At 33.9% G+C, this 24,675-nt stretch overlaps 1 protein-coding gene across 1 annotated transcript in view; it reads right to left on the bottom strand.

Moving 5' to 3' along the window:
* Nucleotides 1-309: 309 nt before the first annotated feature.
* LOC105778289 (myosin-6) overlaps nucleotides 310-24,675 on the bottom strand; it is a 41,090-nt gene continuing 16,724 nt past the window's right edge. The window contains exons 13-39 of the mRNA XM_012601970.2: nucleotides 19,052-19,089; nucleotides 18,785-18,911; nucleotides 18,170-18,340; nucleotides 17,948-18,079; nucleotides 17,761-17,870; nucleotides 17,586-17,652; nucleotides 17,198-17,375; nucleotides 16,845-17,050; nucleotides 16,162-16,281; nucleotides 15,645-15,743; nucleotides 5,904-6,104; nucleotides 5,689-5,823; nucleotides 5,483-5,601; nucleotides 5,283-5,391; nucleotides 5,156-5,176; nucleotides 4,997-5,077; nucleotides 4,718-4,888; nucleotides 4,446-4,586; nucleotides 3,507-3,680; nucleotides 2,659-2,766; nucleotides 2,497-2,567; nucleotides 2,314-2,413; nucleotides 2,139-2,195; nucleotides 1,349-1,405; nucleotides 1,154-1,231; nucleotides 985-1,064; nucleotides 310-876 (exon numbers count right to left, since the gene is read on the bottom strand). Of these exons, the coding sequence (XP_012457424.2) occupies nucleotides 762-876; nucleotides 985-1,064; nucleotides 1,154-1,231; nucleotides 1,349-1,405; nucleotides 2,139-2,195; nucleotides 2,314-2,413; nucleotides 2,497-2,567; nucleotides 2,659-2,766; nucleotides 3,507-3,680; nucleotides 4,446-4,586; nucleotides 4,718-4,888; nucleotides 4,997-5,077; nucleotides 5,156-5,176; nucleotides 5,283-5,391; nucleotides 5,483-5,601; nucleotides 5,689-5,823; nucleotides 5,904-6,104; nucleotides 15,645-15,743; nucleotides 16,162-16,281; nucleotides 16,845-17,050; nucleotides 17,198-17,375; nucleotides 17,586-17,652; nucleotides 17,761-17,870; nucleotides 17,948-18,079; nucleotides 18,170-18,340; nucleotides 18,785-18,911; nucleotides 19,052-19,089 (3,066 nt within the window). The 3' untranslated portion in view covers nucleotides 310-761. The remainder of the gene's footprint in view (nucleotides 877-984; nucleotides 1,065-1,153; nucleotides 1,232-1,348; nucleotides 1,406-2,138; nucleotides 2,196-2,313; nucleotides 2,414-2,496; nucleotides 2,568-2,658; nucleotides 2,767-3,506; nucleotides 3,681-4,445; nucleotides 4,587-4,717; nucleotides 4,889-4,996; nucleotides 5,078-5,155; nucleotides 5,177-5,282; nucleotides 5,392-5,482; nucleotides 5,602-5,688; nucleotides 5,824-5,903; nucleotides 6,105-15,644; nucleotides 15,744-16,161; nucleotides 16,282-16,844; nucleotides 17,051-17,197; nucleotides 17,376-17,585; nucleotides 17,653-17,760; nucleotides 17,871-17,947; nucleotides 18,080-18,169; nucleotides 18,341-18,784; nucleotides 18,912-19,051; nucleotides 19,090-24,675) is intronic.

Raw genomic sequence — 24,675 nt, 5'->3', positions numbered from 1 at the left:
CCAATCTAGCTTTAGGTCCATAATTAATCTGGGAGAGAATCGTGAGATTTGAAACCATACTTAAAAATCTCCACTTTGATATTTAATTTTTTTTAGTTTAAGAAATAGACTCAATCGTCTCACAAAGTCATTATAGCATCAAGTCAAAAAAAGTTCGTTGATTCAGTATTGTGCAACGTACAGTTGAAAGAACCAATACAATCCATAATTATTGTAATCGCACTACTAAAAAATAAATTTACATGATTAATTGAGTGAGTTGTTAGATCCATCAAGAGAAATAATGATTGAATTTAAACGGCCACACAATTGAGGTCATTGATTCAAATCAGATTCTTCTAATTGTCAATGAATAATATGAATTCAAACATCAATTCACTTGTATTCCACTTTATAATTAATAATATGTACCAATGAATACGTAAAAAGGAAACTATAAATACTTTTGGCATTTCAGTTTGTACAATATGAGATTGGGGGCAGAGTAGCTTTTATCAGCTCCTACCACGGGACTAGATTACATTTTTCTTCCCCTCCTATCACTATAAATAATGCTGATGAGAAATGACCATATCTATGGATTAGTGGTGTCAGATTAAAATATGTCCAACACGAATTTGTTTATTTTTTTTTTCGAAATTTTTTTATATATTTAAAAGATTATATCTTATACTCATGTCCAAATATATATCGGACATAGGGGGCATGGATGTTACAATGAAAGGGCACCGATTCTAAGTACTGGCGCTGGATACGGTGCCTTACTCCTGTAAAAATTGGAAGTCAGGATTCTCAGTAAGTTCAGCACTGGGTTTAACATCAGCAAAATCTTGTACTTTCATGGAATCAGTGATGTCCTCCACTAAGAAAGGAATGCTGCATTCAGACAGTATAAGCAATAATTAGGACTCTGAACCACATTAACCTCAATAAAAAAAGAAAAAAAAAGCTATAGTTTTTCAACTTTGGTTGAAGTTATCTTACCTAGAATCTTCATCCAATAAAAAGGAGCTGCTATCATTTTCGGAGTCATCTGTCATAAGAAGTTTCATGCTTGACATGACCTGGGCAAGAATGAAGAGGTTTAATTAACATATGAAAAGAGAAAAAAATGTAGAGTTGAAATTTGTGCAATTTGTTGTGGCAGACTTACATCTGCCGAAACACTTTCATTGTTGTTACCATCACTGTAAAGAGTGCATAATTTATAAAATTGTTGAACACTCAGAACCTGGTGATTTAGGACACATAATAATGTAAGAAGCAGAATATAGATGTATATATTGAACAAAATTTTGAAATTCTGAAGAATTCCATATTGTTAAAGCAGTGTTATAAAGAGACTTACAGTGCAAAGGTCATTTGTAATTTCGTCATACGAAATTTTGGACTTTTCAGGCATAACCTGACAATACAATACACAAACAGTTGTTCAAATTAGAGAAACTAAAGAAAACTACATGATGGAACTGAGAGCAAGGGATGGTAGCTACCAAAATTAACAAAGATATTTGCACAAGTAGATACTTTTAATATATATATAAAGGCATAATGATAAATTTAACCCTTCACGTTTACATTTTTTTGTCAATTTAGCTCTTATTCCTTTTTAGCTAAATTTTGCCATTAACTTTTCAAAAAATAATCAAATCGGTTTTATAATGTAAATGTTGATTAAAACATTAATTTTCTTAACCATGTTGGCATGGTAATCTACGTGACAGCCCACAAATACTTAATGCTGACATAACACTATTTGTTTATATGCCATGTCAACAAACAATTTAATAATTACAAAAATATTAAAATATATATATAATAAAATAACTCAAAACTAAAAGTTAAAAAAATTCAAAATTAGCATGAAGTATATGTGGATTACCATACGGGCTGCCATGTCTAAAAAATTAACATTTTAGTCAATATTTTCATTAAAAAAATAACCATTCAACTTTTTTTTAGGTTGAGAGTCAAATTGACAAAAAATGCAAACGTTATGGGTCATATTTGTTATTATGGCTATAAAAAAATAGCATCAAATGAGAATGACATGTATAAATGCATCAAACCAAAAGAGTAGAAATAATTTAATGCAACAAAGTTCTAACTTGGAAACATGAACAACTGAAGAAACATACCAAGAATCCAACTGCTTGCCTAGTGTGCTTAAGTTCATCCCATGCTGAGCCAGCATACTGTAGTAAGAGGAATCACCAAAGACAACTATGAAACCTTAAAACTAAAAACTTTGCTTGGTAGTATGTGAAAATGACACTTTTTTCAACATTCATTAGTCAGAACTAAAGAAACTACCTCTTCTTTTGCTTCAGTACACCATTTTTCCAAGGAATCTAAGCCAGACTTCACATACTCACCATTGCTAAATGTTGAACACTCTTTATGCTGAAGAAGGCTGTATCATAACATTACATTTTGAAAATAGCACTTATTATATTATCTACAGTAATAGGAAATAAAGATGAAATAGTGATTTACCTATTAAAAATCTGTACATTCATATATGCAAAATTTTGAGTGAAAATCTTCTGAACAAGTATTGGAGGCACCTAAAATAAACCATACCATAAGCTCACGGTTCATAAAAACAAAATAAGGAAAAACTCCACTTTAATATCATCAGAATTGGAAATTACGTACAAAATTATCTTTTAATGTGCTTAGAAACTGGTTTAGGCACTCAATAATGCTCTGCCAGTGACTAGCTGGAGAAGTATCATCTTTTGATTCTTCAGAAGTCTTAGGAACCTGATATGTGAAAGCAAGTTAAAGTAAATTAATATTGAAACATCCAGTTTCAGTTTATCACAAGAAAGCACACAGTCTAACAAGTTCAACGAAAGCAGCACAGCCAACTTATAATGTGCAAGGCACTATACAACGGGAGGAGATGGTTTCAAAAAATAAGCCTGCAGAAAGATCAAAATGCTTTCTCCTGTCTAGGTTAAATTTTGCCATTAGTCATTGTACTTATATTTGGTCATTTTCAGTTCCTATACTTTTAGAATTGTAAAATTTTAGTCTTCACCAAATGGTACAAATTAAATTGATTAAATTAAGTTTTGCTTCTTTTCAAAATTTGAAGCGACAAACATATTACACGTGTAATTTCATGTCAGCTTCTTATTTTCATATATTACTCAAAAAAAACAGTTAAGAGATTTAATTATTGACATTTGTATTAAGATTAAAATTTTGAAACTTGAGAAATATAACGACTAAAAAGGATCCAGTTGGAGAATATAGACTAAATCTACAACTTCATGCATAATAGACTAATAGCAGAATTCAACTAAACAGATTTAATTGCTATCATTTGGTCAGGACTAAAATTTAAAAATTAGAAAAGTATAGACTAAAATTGATCAAATTAAAGTACAGGTACTAAATCAATAATTTAGCCAAAGTACATGGTCTAATAACAGAATTCAACCTATCAACTAACATAATTTTAAAAGTAAACAAAATAAATGCATAGCTCCTTATACCTGAATACAAGAAGAAACATGTCGTGACAATTCCTTTTTCAATTTGTCCCTAATGATTCCAAAGATCTTTTCTACATATGCTGTGAGTTGCTGCTTAAAAAGCAGGGCTGGATATTTGGCCTCAACTAGTTGCACTACACCAACCGGTAAATTGGCAGAAGATGAACGAAAACTCTGAGAAAGAACAAAATGTCACATAATTTTCCTTCAAAAGCTCTAGAATAATTAGAGCTGTAAATGATGAACAATTCATGAACAATTTGGTTTTTGTTCGTTTATTAAACTAAATAAATGAATACGAACAAGATTTTGAGGCTCGTTTATTAAACAAACCAAACACAAACAAAACTTGTTCAGTTATTTATGTTCATGAAGAAGCTCGTTTATGTTCGTTTAAAGCTCATTTAATAAATAATTTAAAGCTTATTTATTGTTCCATTAGTATATAATAATAAATTTATTATGGTTTGTGTGCTTATTTTATATTTATTATAATTATTAATATTTATATTTGACTATTTTATGTCTAAAAATAATATATATGTTTATTTGTAGTTTGTTTGTTTATTATTCATGAGCATTGTTCGTGAACAAGTTCAATTATATGTTCATGAACATGTTTGTTTAATGTTCACGAATATGTTCATTTAACTTAAACAAACGAAAATGAATGCACATACTTCTAAATGAACGAACATGAACAAAAATTTTGAAATAAACAAACAAACATGAACAGAGGTATGTTCGTTCAAGCTCAGTTCATTTACAGCCAAAAGATTAATTCAAGAAAATATCGATCATAATCATATCACAAGAGTTTTAAAAGAAGTAGGGTTCTTTCTTTTTCTAGTGATATGTTAAAGAAGAGTTATAGATTTTTAAATCATGAGCACTTCATGCAAACAAATTAGGCAGAATGTTAATGAAATATCTTAATACCTGGGTCATTCTTGAAAATATTGATGTTGCAGCAGGTTTATCAGCACTTGAACCAGAGGATTTCAAACTACGTTGAAGCAAAAACAGCAATGCACAAGTGTTGGACAGCCAATAAGCCATGTGGTCATTGTTGTCCTGGTCCTGAAAAATATCACAAAGCATTGAACAAACTACAAATCTCAACTTTCTACACTAGCTTTTTTGTACTAAATATTGAGGACTATGATTTGAGATTATAGTAAACAGGAGCTTTTTGGTAATAAACAAGTCACCTCTAGTGCAGATCCAATCATTTCAATAAGACGGTCAAATACACTTGTCTTTTCTGCTTCAAATGATTTCCAGTGGAGAAGGCATTTGTATATTGTAAATGCTGCTACAGGCTTTTCTTGACTGAATCCAAGATTCTGTGACACACATTTGAGTAGAGTATCTACATTTTCCTGTGGATAGGTGATACACAATCACAATTAGCCCCTAAAAACTTCATCTGATTCATATACTAGAACGAAAAACTAGAAATGGGAAAATCATATTATGTGAGTTAATACTTGTTGCCTTCCATTTTGTGAACTTGTTTTACTATCTTCTCTACCCAAACTTTTTTTTGATGAACCAGGACTCATTTGTGCCTATCACAAAGAACTTTCCATCTCAGGATGATAGAATCATCAAAGAACCAAGTATACAGTCACTCATCCCTAGCTTACCTGTTGATCATTTTCCAGAGGCTGCAAGATGAAGATAAAGACCAACAAGAAAAAAATAAGGTGAAAATTAATCTAGGGAAAAAAGAACTCAAGAAAGAAAAGGAAAACATGTTTAAAGAAAGCTTACTGCGGATGTTGCAGCTGTCTCTGACGTTTTTGAATTAGATGCACTCAACAATGCTTGCTGTCGTAAAATCTGGTCTTCAGTTTCTATGTCCAAAATCTTCTCTTCAAGCCTGTTAAAAGATACAGACAATCTGCAATCAAAGAATGAAAAATCCTATTGACAAACATTCATACAGCGATAAAAACATCAAACATATAAACCTCTGCATTGCTGTTTTTAGCTCAATTATCTTTGACTCTGCCTCCATAGCATGCTTGCTTGTTTCTTCATATTTCTTCTCAGTTTCCTCAATTTTCTGTTCTAATGAACTTACCAGAGCCTGCAACGACATTGTGGCAAACAAGATCTCAACAAACATAAAGACAAACCTAAGTTCTCATTCAGAGGAACATATGTCTAACAATACCTTCAGCCGTTCATTTTCTGCTGTAAGTTTCTTTGTCAATTCGTCACTAGTAACAGGGATCCCCTGAGTCGTAGGAACTTGTTCAGAAGTGCTGCTTGCAGCTGCACTTTCCTTAAGTGGCAATTCTTTTGTTTCCTAAAACTCAAGTTGCATAAGGGAAGCCTTTAGTCAAACCTAAGGTCTTATTCAGAAGCCAAAAATGTGTATAATAATACCTTCAGCCCTTCATTTTCAGCAGCAGGTTTTTTCACCAATACATCATTAGTAACAGGAACCTCCTGAGTCACAGCAATGTTTTTTGCAGTTTGACCTTCCTTGTTTTGCATTTCTTTTGTTTCCTTCAACTCAAGTTGCGTCATCTCCAAAGCAGATTGTAACCTTGCAATTTCTTGGTTTTTGGATTCCTCAAGCTCAGCCTGCCCTAATAAATTAATCAGTTAGGAACAAGAAAAATACCAAATTGCAGTAATCCTGCTAATGGTTGTTATCCTTTATAGCATGTTTACCATGAGAAATTAAGTAGAAATGGACTAATTCTACCAAAGGTAACTTGTACATAAGCATTATTGGTAGCCTTCTAATGATACCAAGAAAATGCATCTGCTATCCTAACCTATAAGCAAACCAAGGGCACTATAATTTAGTCCGGAAAAGGGAAAACATCACCCAGACCATAAATAAAATGGAAAGCATAAGAAATTCTCCATAAACAAATTCGCATAATAGTTTATTACTAATCAGATATTTAGGCTATTTTTGAATTGACATAGAATCGTAGGACATATATGTTAAGCAATATGTAGATATGTGAATCATTGGAAGATTTGATAGCTGATTATTAGGGATTATATTTTTTCCTTATAAGATAGTCTCTAAACATGTATATTTATGTACTATGAAACATGTATATTATATTTTTTTCCTTATAAGATAGTCTCTAAACATATATATTTATGTACTATGAAACATGGACACACAATACGAGTATAACATGATATGGACACGACGATACGATGATTTCAAAAAGATGAGGATATGAGTAAGGCACGACACGACAATAAAAATATTTTTATATATATTTTTATGTTAAAATATTTCATTTGTTTACCACCTTGTTGTTAAAATAATAATAGCATTTTTTAATTTAATTTAATCTTAATTAATTAAAATATTTTAAGTTAAAATTTTATAAATTAAATGTTATTTGTAATAGTTTCTAAAACTCAATGTATAACTTGTGCTAAATAACCCAAATATATTATAATAAATAACTGAAGCCCATCCTAAAAAACAAAATGGGGTATTTGGTAAAATAGAATTTTGGGTCTTTTTTAGTTGATCTAGGCACAAATAGAGGATTGGGTAATCAAACCTTCTAATTGTAGTATTCGGTGAATAGGGGTTTACAAAAACTTGTTAAGTTAAAACTTCCAAAAAAAAAAAAAACACTACGATGAACAACTTTTTTCACAACTAATTAGGAATGTGATACATAGAATGACATATATTTGACCATGCTTGCTAAAAAATTATTCATTTTGCCACATGCTTGCTCAAAAGTTATTCCATTTGCCTCATGTATCTTTCTTGAATATTTATGTACTCTTAATTTATTTTCAATTTACTTGTGTAAAATGGTTTCTTATGCAACTTTATCTTAATTGAAATGTGTTACTTGACACATTTATTTAGAGTGTAACATAATTATCACTAATTTACGTACTAAGAATATGACATAATTATCACTAAGAATATAGTTTACAATTATATTGATACACTATTAATATTTATCAATTTCCACAATGTTAATATTTGCAAATAAGAAATTTAAGAAATTTGTTTATTTAAATTTTAAAAATATTCACTAATTAATTTCCGTAATAGATGCTTTAATTCCTTGATAATTATGTTTTATTTCAATAATTTCACCCAATAAAGACTAAAGTATTACAAACAAATAAATACGTAATAATAAATTGTGTCATGCCTTTATTTGTCATTTTACACATATCAACTTTTAGCTTTTAGGTAAATTTTACCAAACATTTTTAAATAAACAGTTAATAGAATCAATTGGTCAAATTAGTTAATAGAACCAATTGGTCAAACTAACCACTGTAATCAACAATCAATTATCAGCTAATTGCTAAATATGACCAAAGCTTGAATTCAAAAAAACAACCAAAGCTCAACAACTAAAAAAAAACTCTACCAAAAAAAAATTATATCACTTCATCAAGCGATGAGTTCAATACACCAAAAAATTAACTCTAGAGACACTTGTTTCTTTCTACCACCACAAGTCTTCTTCCTCCTTTTTCTCATTCATCAGTCGACTACTTCTTTTTCATCGCTTATTGACCGCCAACCGTCCGTGTTCGTTTGTATCCATTTTTGGACTAATATCTTGATCGTGCCAAGACCAAGTCCAATTTTTTTTCTTTGATGTATTTCAATATGTGTCGTACATATCCGGGTGTATCCGCGATATGTTTGTGTCAAACACCCGTACAACACCAATACGAGAGGGGAAGAGTAGTTTCGGTGGTTCATAGTTTGTGTTAGAGTATGCCCAAAGAGCAATCATGAGATGGTTGTAATTACATACTCATTTTACCTTTTTATTAATATAAGACACTCCCATTATTATTTAAGTTTCTTTTTCTGTGCGTATAAATAAAATTATCAATAATAAATTTTCTTAAAAGATCGTTAATCAAATATTATTGTAAGATTGAACAATAATAATGAATTGAGACTAATGTGTAGTTGATTGATGATAAAGTATTGTCATTGAAATAGGGATGTCAAAATCAATGCATGAGTGTGTTAGAGAACAACATACTAGACTGACCGTCATGAGTATGTTTTTTGGATTATTATGAAATAGTCACAAACATTACTTATAATGATAATTATGTATATGATCCTCAAACTTGAGATCATTATTTTCCCAACATCATGAATCGTATATTTTGATACACCAAACGTCTCATCGTAATAGATTATACTATAAAGACTAATATTGAATATACTACAATCCATGTAGTGTGATATGATTAATTAAAATAGGATTTATTCCTCCTATATCATTGGAGTAATATCTTATTCTATTTGATAGAGTGAGACTAGAAATGTATGGTAATACTCAAATAAGTTAATATGAAAAATTCCCATTTTTTTACAGTAATCTACCTAGACTATCAAGAAATATGGTATTGGATTATACAAGTGTGATGATATCATGACTTGTGTCCAATCTAGATATAAGAAAAAAAAATGATGCATGAAAAGTTCATCACAAAAAGGTTATGTCGAATCACGATTTCTTGTAACTTGAGTGACAATAATGCATTGCTAGACGTCACTCATTACTTGTAACATTAGAAATGTTCTATTATTACTACTAATATTATAAGAACCTATAGGGTCACACCTTATTATTAAAACAAACAGAATTCACGCCAATGGAATGGGCATATACCTTCCTACATACAACTATGGGGGATAAGTATCACATGACGGACAGAATCGTCCGACGAACAATAGTTCCTGGTGAATAGTATTGCATGGCAGACAAAATAACCTGGCAATAGAATTACTGGGCGAATGGGATTATCTGGCGGATACGATTCGCAACATCTTTTCAGAGTTAATATTTGTGAAAGTTAATATTCTTTTGGAAGGAATATAATTTCAATATCTTTCATGATTTTCTTTAAAAAGTAAAAGGGAAATTATTTCGTTTTTAATACACATGATATTAATAAAAGGAATACAATCAAAGATTATGTAAAAGAGTGTAAGAAAAATCAAATTAGGTCTAGCAGCCAAAAAGTTTGTATTCTCTCTAAAAAAGTTAAAAGAGTTTTGTTTTTCGTGCTTAACTGGGTGGGCCACGTAGTGGCCGAGACACTTTGTTACGGCTAGGATTGATATCGCAAAAAGGAATCCAACCAACAACCTTCTTACTCACAATTCTTCAATTTTGAAAAGGTATATATTCAACCCTATTTCAACTCGACTCGTTTATCGTACATGGATCGTGGTTGACAATCGTCGAAATAATTTTTTCGTGGTATCATGGCCTCTTGGCTCGATTTAGTGAGTTCACATTTTGTTATTTTAAACGGGAATCATTTGAGTATTTCATGGGTTCGTGTACATGGCCAACACAAGCAGGTGTGCCATCATCTCCACAGAAAATCTACAACTTTCGACGGCTGGAGGGCTTGCACGTAAAGCTCATGCACCACATAAAGGTTTGCAACTTTGCTTCACGCGTCGGAATGCCTAGGTGTGTAGAGTTTTGTCTCACCTTCGGCTTTCGTCCCCGACGTTGACTCCCTTGTCTGACCTTAGCCTAGTGATCGGTTGCTTGATCAAATGAGGTTTCATGGGTCATTTGGTTATTTTTGGGTTTCACACTATTTTGGTTCTATTTTTTTCCTTATTTCGAGATTAATTTGAGTTGATTAATCGTCATTTGGACTAGTTTCATTATTTTTTGTTTGTGTTGTTCAAAATTTTTTGAATTACAGTTGAATTTTATCTAGAAATCTATCTATTCTTCGTAAGTGTTAAGTTTTCTTAAGAAGAGATATGATGATTGACTCTAGATTGGCTGCGAGTAAGATGATTCCGGTTATGTCTAAAATTAGAGAGCACAAAGTCAATGGATACAATTATTTTGAATGTAGTAAGACGGTTCAGATCTACTTGAGAAGTATTGACAAGCATGATCACCTGACCAATAACCCACCCATTGATGAGACACGGAAAACATAGGTAAGAGATGATGCCAAACTATTTTTGTAGATTCGCAATTCTATTGACAGTGAAGTAATTGCTTTGATTAATCATTGTGAATTTGTTAAAAAACTAGTGGAGTATCTGGATTTTTTATGTTTCGAGAAATGAAATATCTCATATGTATGAAGTATTCCAAGTGTTTTATCGTCTAGAGAAGCAGAATAAATCTCTGAGAGCTTACTTAATCGACTTTAAGAGAGTGTATGAAGAACCCAATGGGAACAAATGATGTTTATGAGTTTTCTCTTTGGTCATTTTCCAGAGTTTGAGGCTACCAGATCCCAAAACACAAATTTTGCTCAGACTCAGTAATGTATGGTGGGTCACGGTAATAAGACATAAGGATCAACTACTCGTGACAAACATGGTGGTAGTCACAAAACAAGGTGTGGTGTGTTATTATTGTCATGAGTCTGTCTAAAGCTTCAGACTTAGGCTAGGAGAGCATAGTCACCACATGTTGCAGCAATAAGTACTATGACCATTTCACTATCTGGAAAATTTACTCCTATCACTTCTATTTTTGAGTCAGGTAACTCCACTATGTTGAAATTGGCCAACCATGCTGCTGTTACATGTTTTGGTTGAAGTGCATGCAGCTTGATGACATGCTGCAACACGTATACTTGCTGTAACAGCAAGGTTTTCTCTTTAGTTTCTTTGTTAAGCTACTTAGTTGAAAATGAACTAAGTTGGTATTGTTTTGATATTTTTAGGTGCTGATTGACATAATCAGCTTGTGTGCAAGTTAAGTTTTACTTGTTTCAAAGTATGATTAGTGGTAGTAGGTAGTAGTTGGTGATGTATTTGACTATATATATGTTGTTTTTCTAGTTGAATGAATGAGCTGAATGAGCTATCAGCCATAAGCTCCCTTGCTGCACGTTTGTGAGCAAGTACAAATTTTCTTGCACCTTGCTTCATGTTCTGTTCTCTCTGTTCTCTTATTTTGCTGTTGCCATTGTTCCAACACACTAAGTGGCTCATTTCTTCATCATCCAATTGAATTATTGATTCTAGTGCTATAGATCACATGATGGATAATACAAATATCTTTTTAACCTACATAAAAATACTTCTAAAATTGTTCTAGCTAATGGGTCCAATTCTCATGTTCTTGGATCTAGCACCGTTATCCTACATAATCTATTTCTATCATTTATGCGTTAAACATAATTGAAATTTCTTCCAACTTATTGATTGCTAGTAAGCTTACTTGTGCCCTTAATAGTTGTCTTATTCTTTCCAAATCATTCTCTCTTTCAGGATCTTACGAAAAACAGATTATTGGTAGAGGTCATGAGTTTGGAGGTATTTTATCTTCCTGATACATTAATGTTGAGAGCTATTGCTTGCTCTAGTATGCAATGTCCCTTTGAGGTCATTACTGGTTAGGTCGTCCCTCAATTTCTAGAGTCAATAAAAGAGTTGAGTTTCTTTTGAGTTAGTCCATTATGATGTTTAGGGTTCGTGTCCTACTACTTTAAAGTCTGAGTTTCATTATTTTTTTGGACAATCATTCATGCGTAACTTGGTTTGTTTAATGAAAAATCGTTGTGATTTATTTTGGTAAAAGGACCCCTTTGATCCCTCTCAATTTTAAAATTTAACAAATTGGCCGCTCTTAAAAAAATTAGAGCAACTAAGGATAATTAAGCACAATATTAATGTTTTTTTTGTCAATTGTACATAATTTTGTTTGGTATAATAATAAAATTAACCTTTGATGTCTACATATTTTGTCATTTTGGTCTTAATTCTACAAAATTCAATAAATTCAACATTAACATTTACACATTTATACAAATGTTATGGATAAATTTGTTAAATTAAGACTAAATTGATGTAATGTGTAAACTTTGATGGCTAAATATATTATTATACTAATCAAAATCATGTACAATTGATGAAAAACATTAATGTCATGATTAATTATCCTTAGTTGTTCACTTTCGAAATTGAAAATGATGAAATTGTTTTGATTTTTTTGAGAGGGACTGTAGAGGTCTTTTTACCCTTTGCTTTGTATCTTTTGTGCCTCTTGTACTGAAATTAAAACTCAATTTAATGTTTTTTTTTTCTTATTTTGCGAAGTGATAATATAAAATACATTTTTTGCTATGCTTTCAATGTTTATGACTTAAAATGGTATTACTCATCAACCCTTTTCTGTTTATACTCTATTCTAGAATAGAGTGGCTAAAAGAAAAAAAATAGACATTTTCTTGAATTGACCAAAAGCTCTCCTTTTTAGATAAGTGTTTCTTAGATTATTATATAAGTCACAATATTTCTTATAGTGATAATTATATGTATAATCCTTAGATTTGAGATCATCAAAGTCCCAACATTGTTTCTTGGATTGGCCACACTTTGTATAGTAAGATTTGAGTTATTAAGATAGGATTTGTCCCTCTTGCATAATAGAAATAATATCTCATATAACATCTTTGAAAACCCGTGGTCATAATGGAATAATTTTGAACAATTATGAGTCAAATTTGTATGAATAAATAAAATGTTAATTATAAGCGTTAGTGGAAAAGGTAATATGATACGGGAGAAAATTTAAAAGAATGATTTATTAAAAAATTAACTTGGGATATAAATTAAATTGTAAATTTTACAAAATGTTAGGGTCAAAGTGAGAAATTTATAGTAAAAATGATTAAATTGAATTAATAGTGAGATGTGTGAGGACATGAAATTTTTTTACCAAGAGTTAGTAGACAATGATGATGGATTGATTTTTCTTAATGGATAAGTAATAAAAATCTTATTATTTTATTTTATTTCTATTATGTTTTTATTATTATATTGGTGATATTTTAAAAGAAAGATGGAAAAGATTCATCATCTTTCTCCATCTCTTTCACGTCACCACCGTAGAGAAGAAGAAAAAACATTTCATTCCTTTACAAATTGATCCTCCATCTCTATTAAAGACCCTTCCAAGCTTAAAACCATCAACTTTCTTTAGAAAAACTATAACCTAGAAAGCTTAGATTTTTTTAATAGAAGGAAAGTGTTCATACTTGAAGAGAGAAAATCTAAATAATGTGAAGAACTAAAGTTTTAAGTTAATCTCCATTATTTAGTGATAGTTTTATGTCTATTTTGATTATTTGAACATGAAAATGTTGTGGATAAAGAATATAAATTTTTCATATTTTATGATATTGATGTGAAATGAAGAGAAAGAGAAGGAAGAAGATAGGAGTGTAGACAAGGGAAACAAGTAGACAAAGCTTGAAGGAAGTTTAATTTAGCTAAATTTGTAAGTACGGTAGAATTCTTTCTTACCTAATTAGATTTTATTAAAATGATAAATTAAAGAGCATGCTAATGTTATGAGTTAAGTACTTGTAACTTAGTAAATGTGTGAATGATTCAAGAAAATAGGAAATGGTTGCGGTTATTATTGATATGATTAAATGTGTAGAAAAAAGAACTAAATTGTAAAATGTTAAAAAAGTTATGTGGCTGTGAAAATATGAAACTTGATTGTGCTTGTGATGAATATTGATTTTATAATAATGTAAAAGCTATTGTAGACAAGTTTTGAACTTGTGAGATATAGATGGCATGTCATTAGAAATATCATAGCACACTTGTGAATTTAGTACTCTGGTGCTCCTGAAACTAGCACTTCGGTGCTCTTAAATTTAGCACTTACATGCTCTTGTATTTGTGATTTCATTTTGTTTATCCTTTTTGGTCACTTGAGTCTACAATGGGCGAAATTGAGTGATACATGAACAATGCATGAATGATTAAAGTATGCTAAGTGAAAAAGAATGTAGACTAATCTTGTTGCTATTGTGTACTTTATCTACGACTAATTACTATGATCATGTTAAGATAGTTAATTAAACTTAGTGGTAACGTTTGAATTCTCTATTACTTATCAAGCTTTTACAAGCTTAATGTGTTGTTTTAAACGTGTAGGTAAAGATTGTTTTGAAGGCAAATTTTGAAGTGACTCTCCCCATCCTTATCCCATCATCAAGCAAGGAGTGAAGAGTATGAAACTTAAATATTGGTAATAAGGTGGCATGTAAATAGGATTAGAACCATATGAATTTTTGTTGTAAAGTAACTAATTGGTTCAATAACTATGTCACGCATGCTTAATGTCATTTTGGCACCTTGGGATAATTTTCTTTGAACGGATATACTCATGTTTTTTGTGACCATTTATCACTTATGACTAGCTCTTTTATTACATTTTTGGACTCTATTTCAATTCCTAAAACTTTTAGGGAAGCTTTGTCCCATCCTGGCTGGCGTGATGCAATGATATAAGAGATGACTGCTTTAGATGGTAATAGTACTTGAGAATTGGTGGATTTGTTTTCTGGAAAGAAGGCTATTGGATGTAAATAGATTTTTGAAGTTAAAGTTAATCCTGATGCAGATTGGGCAGGATCAGAGATGGATATAAGGTCAACTACAGATTATTGTGTTTTTGTTGGAGGGAATCTAAGTTTTTGGAAAAATAAGAAGCAAAGTGTAGTATCACAGTCAAGTGTAGAATCTGAATACAAAACTACGACACAATATAAATGTGAGGTTATGTGGTTACAACAGTTATTGAATGAACTTGGCTCCCATATGTCGTTACCAGCAAAACTATAGTGTGACAGTCAAGTTGCTCTTCATATATTTTCCAATCCAGTGTTTCATGAACAAACCAAGCATGTTAAAATCAACTGTCATTTTATTCATGAGAAGATGCAACAAAAATTTATATCAACAGGCTATGTCAGAAACAAGAGATCAATTAAGAGATCTTTACAAAAAGTGGATCTCGAATTGATTATATTTGTAGCAATCTGGGAATGATTAATATCTATGCTCCAACTCGAGAGGGAGTGTTAAAGAATGTGTAGTTATGTGAATCATAAGAAGATTAGATAGTTGATTATTAGGGATTAGATTTTGTTCACTTTTATTTGCTTTCCTTATAGAGTAGGCTCTAAACCTGTATATCTATTGTACCGTTTGATGGAATGTAGAAGATAGAAAATTCATTATCTCATTCTCCTCATGTTCGATTATTTCGTTTCAGTATTTTATTTTAATATATATGGAAAAGTTATAAACTCATCTACTTCTAGTAAAGTAATCAAGAAAAGACCTACCCTCAATTTTTTCTCCAACTGCAAGCTGCTTGTAAGTTCTTTAACTTGCTTTTCCAGCTTATCCTTGGCGTCTTGGAGTGCACCAGTTTCCTTGGCAGCCTGCAGACAGACAAGGTGTAATCGATTTACATAATCAATCCCGGACTATCACCTTAGAGATGAGACTAACAAAAGATCACATCAAACAAATGAATTGTTTTCCTCTGGCAGGAATGGAAGAAAACTAGGATTACAAGAGATGACGTTATATTATAATACCAACTAATGCAAGCAACATAAGCGCAAAAGATAAAATTAGTATCCCATTTCTCAATAACTGCTGTTAGTAGGGGTTTGTTCTAGATATTCCTTCGTTCTATAATTAATCAAAACGAGCAAAAATTACATTAATATTCACATACAATAGCATACTTTCGGGAATATCATCATCTATCAAGAAATTTTGTTGAAAACAAGATTAGATCAATAGCTTCAGCAAATTAAAGGAAAAAAAGAAATAAAGAAATGACAAATTCACCATTCTTAGCTTCACTAATTCTCCAAATGCATTGCTTCCTCTCACGGCACATTGTATGATAAGTGCTGCTTCCTTTAACCGACGATAACGAAGGTTGGCCAATTTTCGTCGACAATGAGTCTGTAGTAGACAAGAACTCACATAGCTTCAGAATCCAAACAGAAATCATAACAAAAATTGCAGCTGGGAATTGCGATATAAAAAACATCAGCATGATTTCTTTTGTTAAATTAACCAACATCAATATTTAATGCAAGACAACTAAGATAACACAGAAAGGCTGTTTTTTTTATTGGAAATAGTTAAACCTAGAACCTCCTTTAGCGCAATCCTACTATTTACAACCTAGGGCACACCAGAGGTTGCTTTGGCTTTTTAGAACTAATAAGAGGGAATGCTAGACTTTCTTTTCCCTTTTGATTTTACTTTTATAGGCAAAACCTAGGTCCTGAATGAGAATGAACTCATTATAGTTTGATCTAGAATAAAGTAAATGCAGGATCTAAGTAATAAGTTCTATTCAACATACTCTCTTATTTCTGAATCCTGTTGACTGGAGATAATAAGGGGAAAATATAAGTTCCACGTGGTTGAATTCTTAGAAACATATCGTAAAACGAGAAATAAAGAGGAAGGTAGTAGCTATTAATGTTTCCTTGTTTAAAAGAAATTTTTATCTTTACCTGAATTACAGTTGCAGCTACAGTCCGCTTCCTGGACCGAAGCTCATTACGAGCACTAAGGGCACGTAAACTTGCCTGAATGGAAATAGCTGAGAAGCGCAAATTATTGTATGCTTTCCTTTTTAGAAACCTGCGTGCATATTTTTGAATTTTCAAACTAGCAGCTTCCCTTCTCATTCCCTCATACAGATGGCGTGTCATTTGTCCTGCAAGAATGTTAGAGAAAACAAAAGGAAAGGTATATAAGACTAGATATATTCATCAAACAAAAAATGACAATAGATATACATATAGCAGCAGCAATTCCATCTTATGAAACAATCACGTCTGCACATATATGAAACTCTTGTTACCTCTACAAAAGGCTTGAATTTGTGTGGCAGATGATTTTAGCAAGACAAACTTTTTGCGACACATATATGTACAGGCTCTTCTCTGTATTTTTGTAGCTGAACTTCCCAAAATCTCACCTCGCTGACCATCCAGTTCTGCCATCTGACCAGCCCTAAGAAAAACTTTTGTTTTACCAATCTGCAACAGCAGAAAATCTGTAAGTACAGAATTAAGTGGTACAAGAGCCTAATGGAAGCAAAAAAATAAAATATACTAAATATCAAAACTGATGCAAGAAATGTGTAATGTGGACATGCATGATATATAGGAACTTCTTAAGAAATAAATGGATTGACAAAAGCTGCCCCAAAGTTTAACTTTAAGAAAATTTATAAATACATCATGTACCTGATAACCAGTGAGGTTACTCTTCTCCAGAATCTTTTTGCAAGCAGCGATATCATCTTTCTTGCCACTGAATAAGTAACTCGTGAATTCTAGTAACATAATTCTAAAGAATAAAAGGTGCACCTAAACAGAAGTAATAATTTTTGAACTGCAAGGGATAATCATGAAAAGCTACCTCTTATTTCGAACCTCTGGAGCCAATATGACAAACCGATCTATAAATTCATGAAACAGCTTTCGGGAGGGAAATCCGGCACAACTAATTCTAATTGCCTCCATCACTCCCTGGAATCAAACATGCATAAAAACTAATGGACTTACAGACAGGTTACTTAGGCATTGACCAAAACGTCAAAACTTACCCCACATCGAAGTTGTTGTAGTACATTATTGTTTTCAAATATTGCTGGCTTAAGAGCATTATTTGGCTTTACACAACGAACGTAGTGTGGCTCAGTGGAACTCAAAGTCTCCAGCAAAGATTGGAGTTGTAGCTGTATAAAGCACATGGTATGCATGAGATGAAAGAAAATAGATGAAGAATATAATCTGTCTTTAACAGACGCACCAAAGCTAAAACAGACCTTGAAGCCAGAACCTATAGAAGAAAACTTTGATGATTTGGAAGATTCCTCAGGTAAAGGAGGAAACAAGCTTGAAACAAAAGAGCACTTTGAAGCAGCCAGTAAGGCTTGATGCTCTGGAACAACATAATCTTTGTTCTTATCCAGGAAAAGCTCGGTTTGGTAAGTCACCTGTAGAAGAAATTCCTTCCACTCAATATTAAGAAGATTTCACAAAAGTAGATTAGAGAATAATAACTGATTATGACTATTTCTAGCGAATGATGAGACTGTATTGGATTTAATGTAACTGATTTAATTATTTATAGAACAAAAATCTGATATCGGTTTCTGTTATCTAGATTCCACATATATGGATTCCTATGCATAGTTTGAGTAGAGTTAGCTAATTGGATTCTTCTTGTTTAATCTTAACCAATTTAGACATGTGTTAGATGTCAAGTTTAACATCCATTTTCAAAGTTGGAGTAAGGAGTAAGGAGTCATAAGCAGCCAAATACCCTATATATTCTCTATATATAGTGGAGAATAACATAGATATTTCCATCAGCCTTATCTTTTATCTTGCTATTTAAGTGCCTCTGTAAGGATGTCCTGCAATAAAGAGACACTTACATCGCCAGCATAATGATAAATGGTGAAGTCAGTGCGCGACAACTTAGGCTTACTGAAGCGTTTATGGTCTTTAAAAGTCTGATAAAGCTTTTGAGCAAATGTCTCATGTGTTGATCTGGGGAACATGCTATGGAAATAAAAGGAGTTATAGTTACAACTTCACTGGGTGATTGAAGCAAAAGAAAATCAAACTAGCAACTCTAGGTAAAAACAAATACCATTTATTCTTAAAATAAGTTTATCGTTCATTCGTATTCTAATACCTACCAAGCCTCATCAAGAAGAGCTATGATGCCACCAGGTTTCTGTAAGCAGAAAAGTGAAGATTAATTGATAAAAGTAATATTATACATTATGGAAAATTATTCTCCCTCCCTGGTTTCATGAAGGTCTCTGTAGCTTCATTTTCAATATATGCATAAATTATGAACATCAACAAACATAAAATGTCAACATAATAATTTGTTTCCAGTGTCTGTAGGATATGATCACTTAGATTCTTTCAATGTTGACATTTCATTTTTAAGAAGTTTGGAAGGGCAGTGGCTAACATTTTGAAGTGGATGGAGTATTTATTTCATACGACAATCTGTTGGAACAATGGCAGCAACAACCAAACAATGAAACACTAAGAGCATAAGCTCTTCAAACAGCAAGCAAAAACACAAAGCATCAAGAGCATAAGCTCTCGGTTAACAGGCAGAAAAAAGAAAAAGAAAGGACAATGGCAGCAGCTCTTAGAAAAAGAACAAAACAGAAAACAAAGGAGGAAGAAACAAAAACAATTTACTTGCTCACAAACGTGCAGCAAGGAAGCAATCTGAGTTTCACAACTGATATGCTTAATTTTTCAATAAGAAAAACAATACATTTATAGCCAACTACATCAGTTATTACTACCTACTACCACTAAGTAGCCTAGTAACTTTAAAAACATTGCTTGTACACAAACAAACCACCTAAACTAGTCATTCAACAGCTAAACATATCAAGTCACATCGACTTGTTCATTTCAAGTAGTTTAATCAACAAAGAAACTAAAAAGAAAAACTTGCACACAAGCTGATTATGTCAATCAGCACCTAAAAACATCAAAATAATACCAACTTAGTTCATTTTTGTTGAAGTTGGTCAGCATGAAGCCAACACTCGATTCCATACAGGCCATGAAGACCAAGCAAAGTCGAATGATGCAAGAGTCATTGATGCAAGCTCATTTTGTTCATTTTGTTATATTTAGTTGATGAAATGAGTGTTAGTTCATTTCTAACTAAGTTAGCTTTCGATTGATGTAATTAGCTTATGTATGAGTCAGAAACACGCTTTGTACAAGTTTACAAGCTAAGATTTCAAGTTTCTATGTAATTAGTGGAGGTAGGTAATTACTTGTTGATTTTGACAAGCCTTATGCTTGAGTTATGTACTGGCTTCAAGCCATTGTTTTATGTATGAATCAAATCAGTTTTGTTCATCAATATTCTCTCAAATTTCCCCAGCTTATTCTCTTCTTTCTTTAACTCGAAATTGTTTGTTTGCTCAGCAAGTTTCGAGGCTTGCTCGACAAGATACTTGCTGAGTCTGCTTGATTCTGTTGTTGCACCAACAATTGGTATCTAGAGCTTATTTCTTAAGGGACCTGTTATACAAAACCATGGCTTCATCAAGCTTTTCACCAGCTGCACCTCAAGTATTCAATGGAGAAGGCTATCACATATGGGTGGTCAAAATGAAGACTTACCTGCAGGCTTATGATCTGTGGGAGGTGGTCAACTCAGATGTTGAACCGTAACCACTTAGAGGCAATCCAACAAAGGCTCGGATCAGCAAAGATGTCGATGAGAGGACCAAGAGGCACAAGGCCATGTCTTGCATTCAGAACTCAGTGTCAGATGTGATTTTCACAAGGATTATGGCCTGTGAATCACCAAAACAGGCCTGGGATAAGTTGCAAGAAGAGTTTCAAGGACGAGAGGACAAGGCAAAGAATAAGCATCGAATTTGAGGAGAGATTTGAGAATTTAAAGATGAAGGAAGAAGAAACTGTCAAGCAATATTCTGACAGGATTATGGCTGTGGTTAATAGCATCAGGCTCCTTGGAGAGCAGTTTAATGAAGCTAGGATAGTGGAGAAAGTAATAGCAACTCTGCCTGAGAGGTATGAGGCAAAAATCTCATCTCTCGAGGACTCAAGGGATCTGTCCACCATTCCCCTGACTGAGTTGATCAATGCTCTATATGCTCAAGAGCAGAGGAGAGCAAGTAGACTGGAAGAGCATCAAGAAGGTGCCTTTCAGGCAAGGACAAATACTGCCTATAAAGGCAAGAAGGCCTGGAGAGACAAGCCAAAGAATGATGCTGCGAGAAGAGAAGGTCAAACTTGCAAGCACTGTAGAAGGGCTGGTCATCCAGAAGAAAAATGCTGGTTCAATCCAGATGCTGTGTGTCAGCATTGTAAGAAGAAGGGTCATGTTGAGAGAGTTTGCAAGAGCAAGACCAAATCAAGACAGAACCAGTCTCAACAGATGAAAGCTGAGGCTCGAGTAGCTAAGGAGGACAGTGACCAAGAGGAGCAAGTCTTTCTGTGTGTCATGCTCACCGCCAGAAAGGCTCTCATCCGGTTGGCTCTAGACGTGGATGCACCAATCACATGACACCGATGCTTGCAATCTTCAAGTTTTTAGACGTAAATCAGAAACCAAAGTCAAAATTGGTAATGGGCACTTTATTCAAGTCAAGGCAAAGGTGATGTGCTGATATGCACTCCCACAGATGCCAAAATGATCTCAAATGTGCTTCTGGTGCCTGAAATTGACAGAAACCTACTCAGCATAGCTCAATTGCTAGAGAAAGGTTACTCTGTGGTGTTCAAGGACAAGCAGTGCCAAATCAGTGATCCAAGTGGATCCAAACTGATGGCAGTCCCTATGGCTGATAAGAGCTTTGTGGTTGACTGGACAAATAAGTCAGACATTGCCTACACAGCCACATCAGATGAATCTAACTTGTGGCATCAAAGGCTGGGACATGCCAACTTCAGATCGATGGCCCGAATGGTCAGAGAAGACCTGGCTGAAAACTTCATCAACTCAGTGGATCATGATGATGTGTGTGAAGTGTGTCAGCTAGGAAAACAGGCCAGATTGCCATTTCCCATGAATCAAGCCTGGAGAGCCTCTGAAAAACTCCAACGGTGCACACCGATGTGTGTGGCCCTATGAGGATCGAGTCACTAAGTGGAAACAGTATTTCATCATGCTTATTGATGATTTCTCTAGATATTGCTGGCTTTACTTCTTAAAACAAAATCGGTGGCCACCGTGTTTTGGAAGTTTAAAACTACCGAGATGTAAACAGTCGCAAGCTTAAGACCATAAGGTCGATAATGGGACCGAGTACACCTCACCGGTTTCAAGCCTTCGTGATAAGGCGGGCATCAAACACCACTTACCAACACTTATACACCTCAATGTAATGGTGTAAGTGAAAGGAAGAATAGGAGCTTAATGGATATGGCGGTGCTTAATGATTCGTAAGAATCGCCTAAAGCACTATGGGCGTATGCTAACACCGCAACATACATTCAAAATAGACTTCCAACCAAGGCTTTGGATCAAGACTCCATTCGAGGCCTGGTTTGGCTTCAAGCCATCACCGCTCATCCGAAGGTCTTTGGATGCATATGTTACACACATGTACCTGCTGTTAAAAGAGACAAATTGTCTGAAAGGGCTCGACCTGGTCTTCTGGTGGGCTACAGCACTGTTAAGAAGGGCTATAGGATCTTGGATCCTTCAACAAACAAAGTGTCAAGCAGGGATGTGGTATTTGATGAAAGATCATGTTGAACCGGAAAGGCATGAACCCGAGGAAGTTTCAAGAACTTACAAAGAAATCAAGTCGAGCGAACAAAGTGTTCTGAAATGGACATTGATGATGAACCAAGAGGAACAAGATCAATGACCGAGATTTATCAAAGGGCTCATATAGCCATAGTGAACCAAGTAACTTTGAAGAGGTCAAGCTCAAAGAAGAGTGGAAGGTGCAATGGTGAGGAGATCAAGATGATTGAGAAGAACCGCACTGGAATTGGTTGAAAGGCCACCAAAAGGAAGGTGATTGGGGTGAAATGGGTGTACAAAGCCAAGCAGAATCGTGATGGAACCTTGAACAAACTGAAAGCAAGGTTGGTTGTCAAGGGTTCATCAGAGGTATGGCTTGGACTACCCGAGACCTTTGCACCAAAGGCTGTGCTCGACACCATCGATCATTGATTGCCTTAGCAACCCAAATTCGAATGGAAAATTCATCAACTCGATGTGAAATCAGCCTTTCGAATGGTTTTTAGATGAAGACATCTATGTTGAACAACCACAAGGGTTTGAAACAATGGGAGAGAGCATATGGTCTACAAATTGAAGAAGGCCCTATATGGCTTAAAACAGCTCCAAGGGCACAGTGCATGCAGAATCCATGGATACTTGACTGATCCGGGATTCAATCAAGCAAGAGTGAGCCAACATCAGTATGTTAAGAAGCAAGGGACACAAACACAACTCATTGTGTCCCTATATGTTGATGACCTGCTGGTGACAGGAGGAGATCGAGCAGTGCTGGTTAATTTCAAGACCAAGATGCAAGAGGTGTTTGAAATGTCTGATCTTGGGGAGATGTCCTATTTTCTTGGAATGGAGGTGACTCAAGCACAGAATGGGATATTTTTAAGTCAGAAGAGCTTTGCCACAAAGATTCTGACCAAGTTCTCCATGCAAAATAGCAAACCAACTAAAACACCTGTTGCTGTTGGAGAAAAACTATCGAGCCAAGGAGACTTTGAGAAGGTATGTGAAACTACCTACAGGAGTCTAGTTGGTTGTTTGCTATACTTAACTGCCACTAGACCAGACATAATGTATGCTGTAGGATTGCTCTCAAGGTTCTTGCATTGTTGCAATGAGAAGCATTTCCAGGCTGCCAAGAGAGTGCTCAGATATGTCAAAGGCACTTTGGACTATGGCTTAAGGTACAAAGCAGAAAGGAAATCTAAATCTAGTTGGGTACACCGATAGTGACTGGCTGGATCGATAGATGACATGAAAAGCACCTCGTGGTATGCTTTCAACCTTGGTTCAACTATGTTCTGCTGGAGCTCAAGAAGCAAAGTCCGGTGGCACAATCTCTCGTGAAGCAGAGTATGTGGCGAAGAAGTGTCTTATCAACCAAGCCATTTGGCTTAGGAAAATCCTGGCTGATTTGAATATGGATCAAAGGGAAGCAACAGAGATCTTCTGTGACAATCAATCTACTGTTGCAATTGCCAAAAATCCTGTGTTCCATGGAAGAACAAAGCATTTTAGCATTAAGCTATATGTTGTTCGAGAAATGGAGCAAGCTCGGAAGTGAAGCTAATTCACCGCAATTCAGAGGACCACTTGCACATTTTGACTAAAGCCCTTAATGTCACAAGGTTTGAGCATTTAAGAAGAAAATTAGGTGTTTGCACCATGCTAACCAAGGAGGAGTGTTGAAGTTGGTCAGCATGAAGCCAACACTCGATTCCATACAGGCCATGAAGACCAAGCAAAGTCGAACAGATGCAAGAGTCATTGATGCAAGCTCATTTTGTTCATTTTGTTATATTTAGTTGATGAAATGAGTGTTAGTTCATTTCTAACTAAGTTAGCTTTCGATTGATGTAATTAGCTTATGTATGAGTCAGAAACACGCTTTGTACAAGTTTACAAGCTAAGATTTCAAGTTTCTATGTAATTAGTGGAGGTAGGTAATTACTTGTTGATTTTGACAAGCCTTATGCTTGAGTTATGTAATCGCTTCAAGCCATTGTTTTATGTATGAATCAAATCAGTTTTGTTCATCAATATTCTCTCAAATTT

This window comes from Gossypium raimondii, chromosome 10 (genome assembly GCF_025698545.1).
Source record: "Gossypium raimondii isolate GPD5lz chromosome 10, ASM2569854v1, whole genome shotgun sequence".
NCBI lineage: Eukaryota > Viridiplantae > Streptophyta > Magnoliopsida > Malvales > Malvaceae > Gossypium > Gossypium raimondii.
Note: the sequence above shows the minus strand (reverse complement) of the source record. Positions and strands in the feature narration are given on the sequence as shown.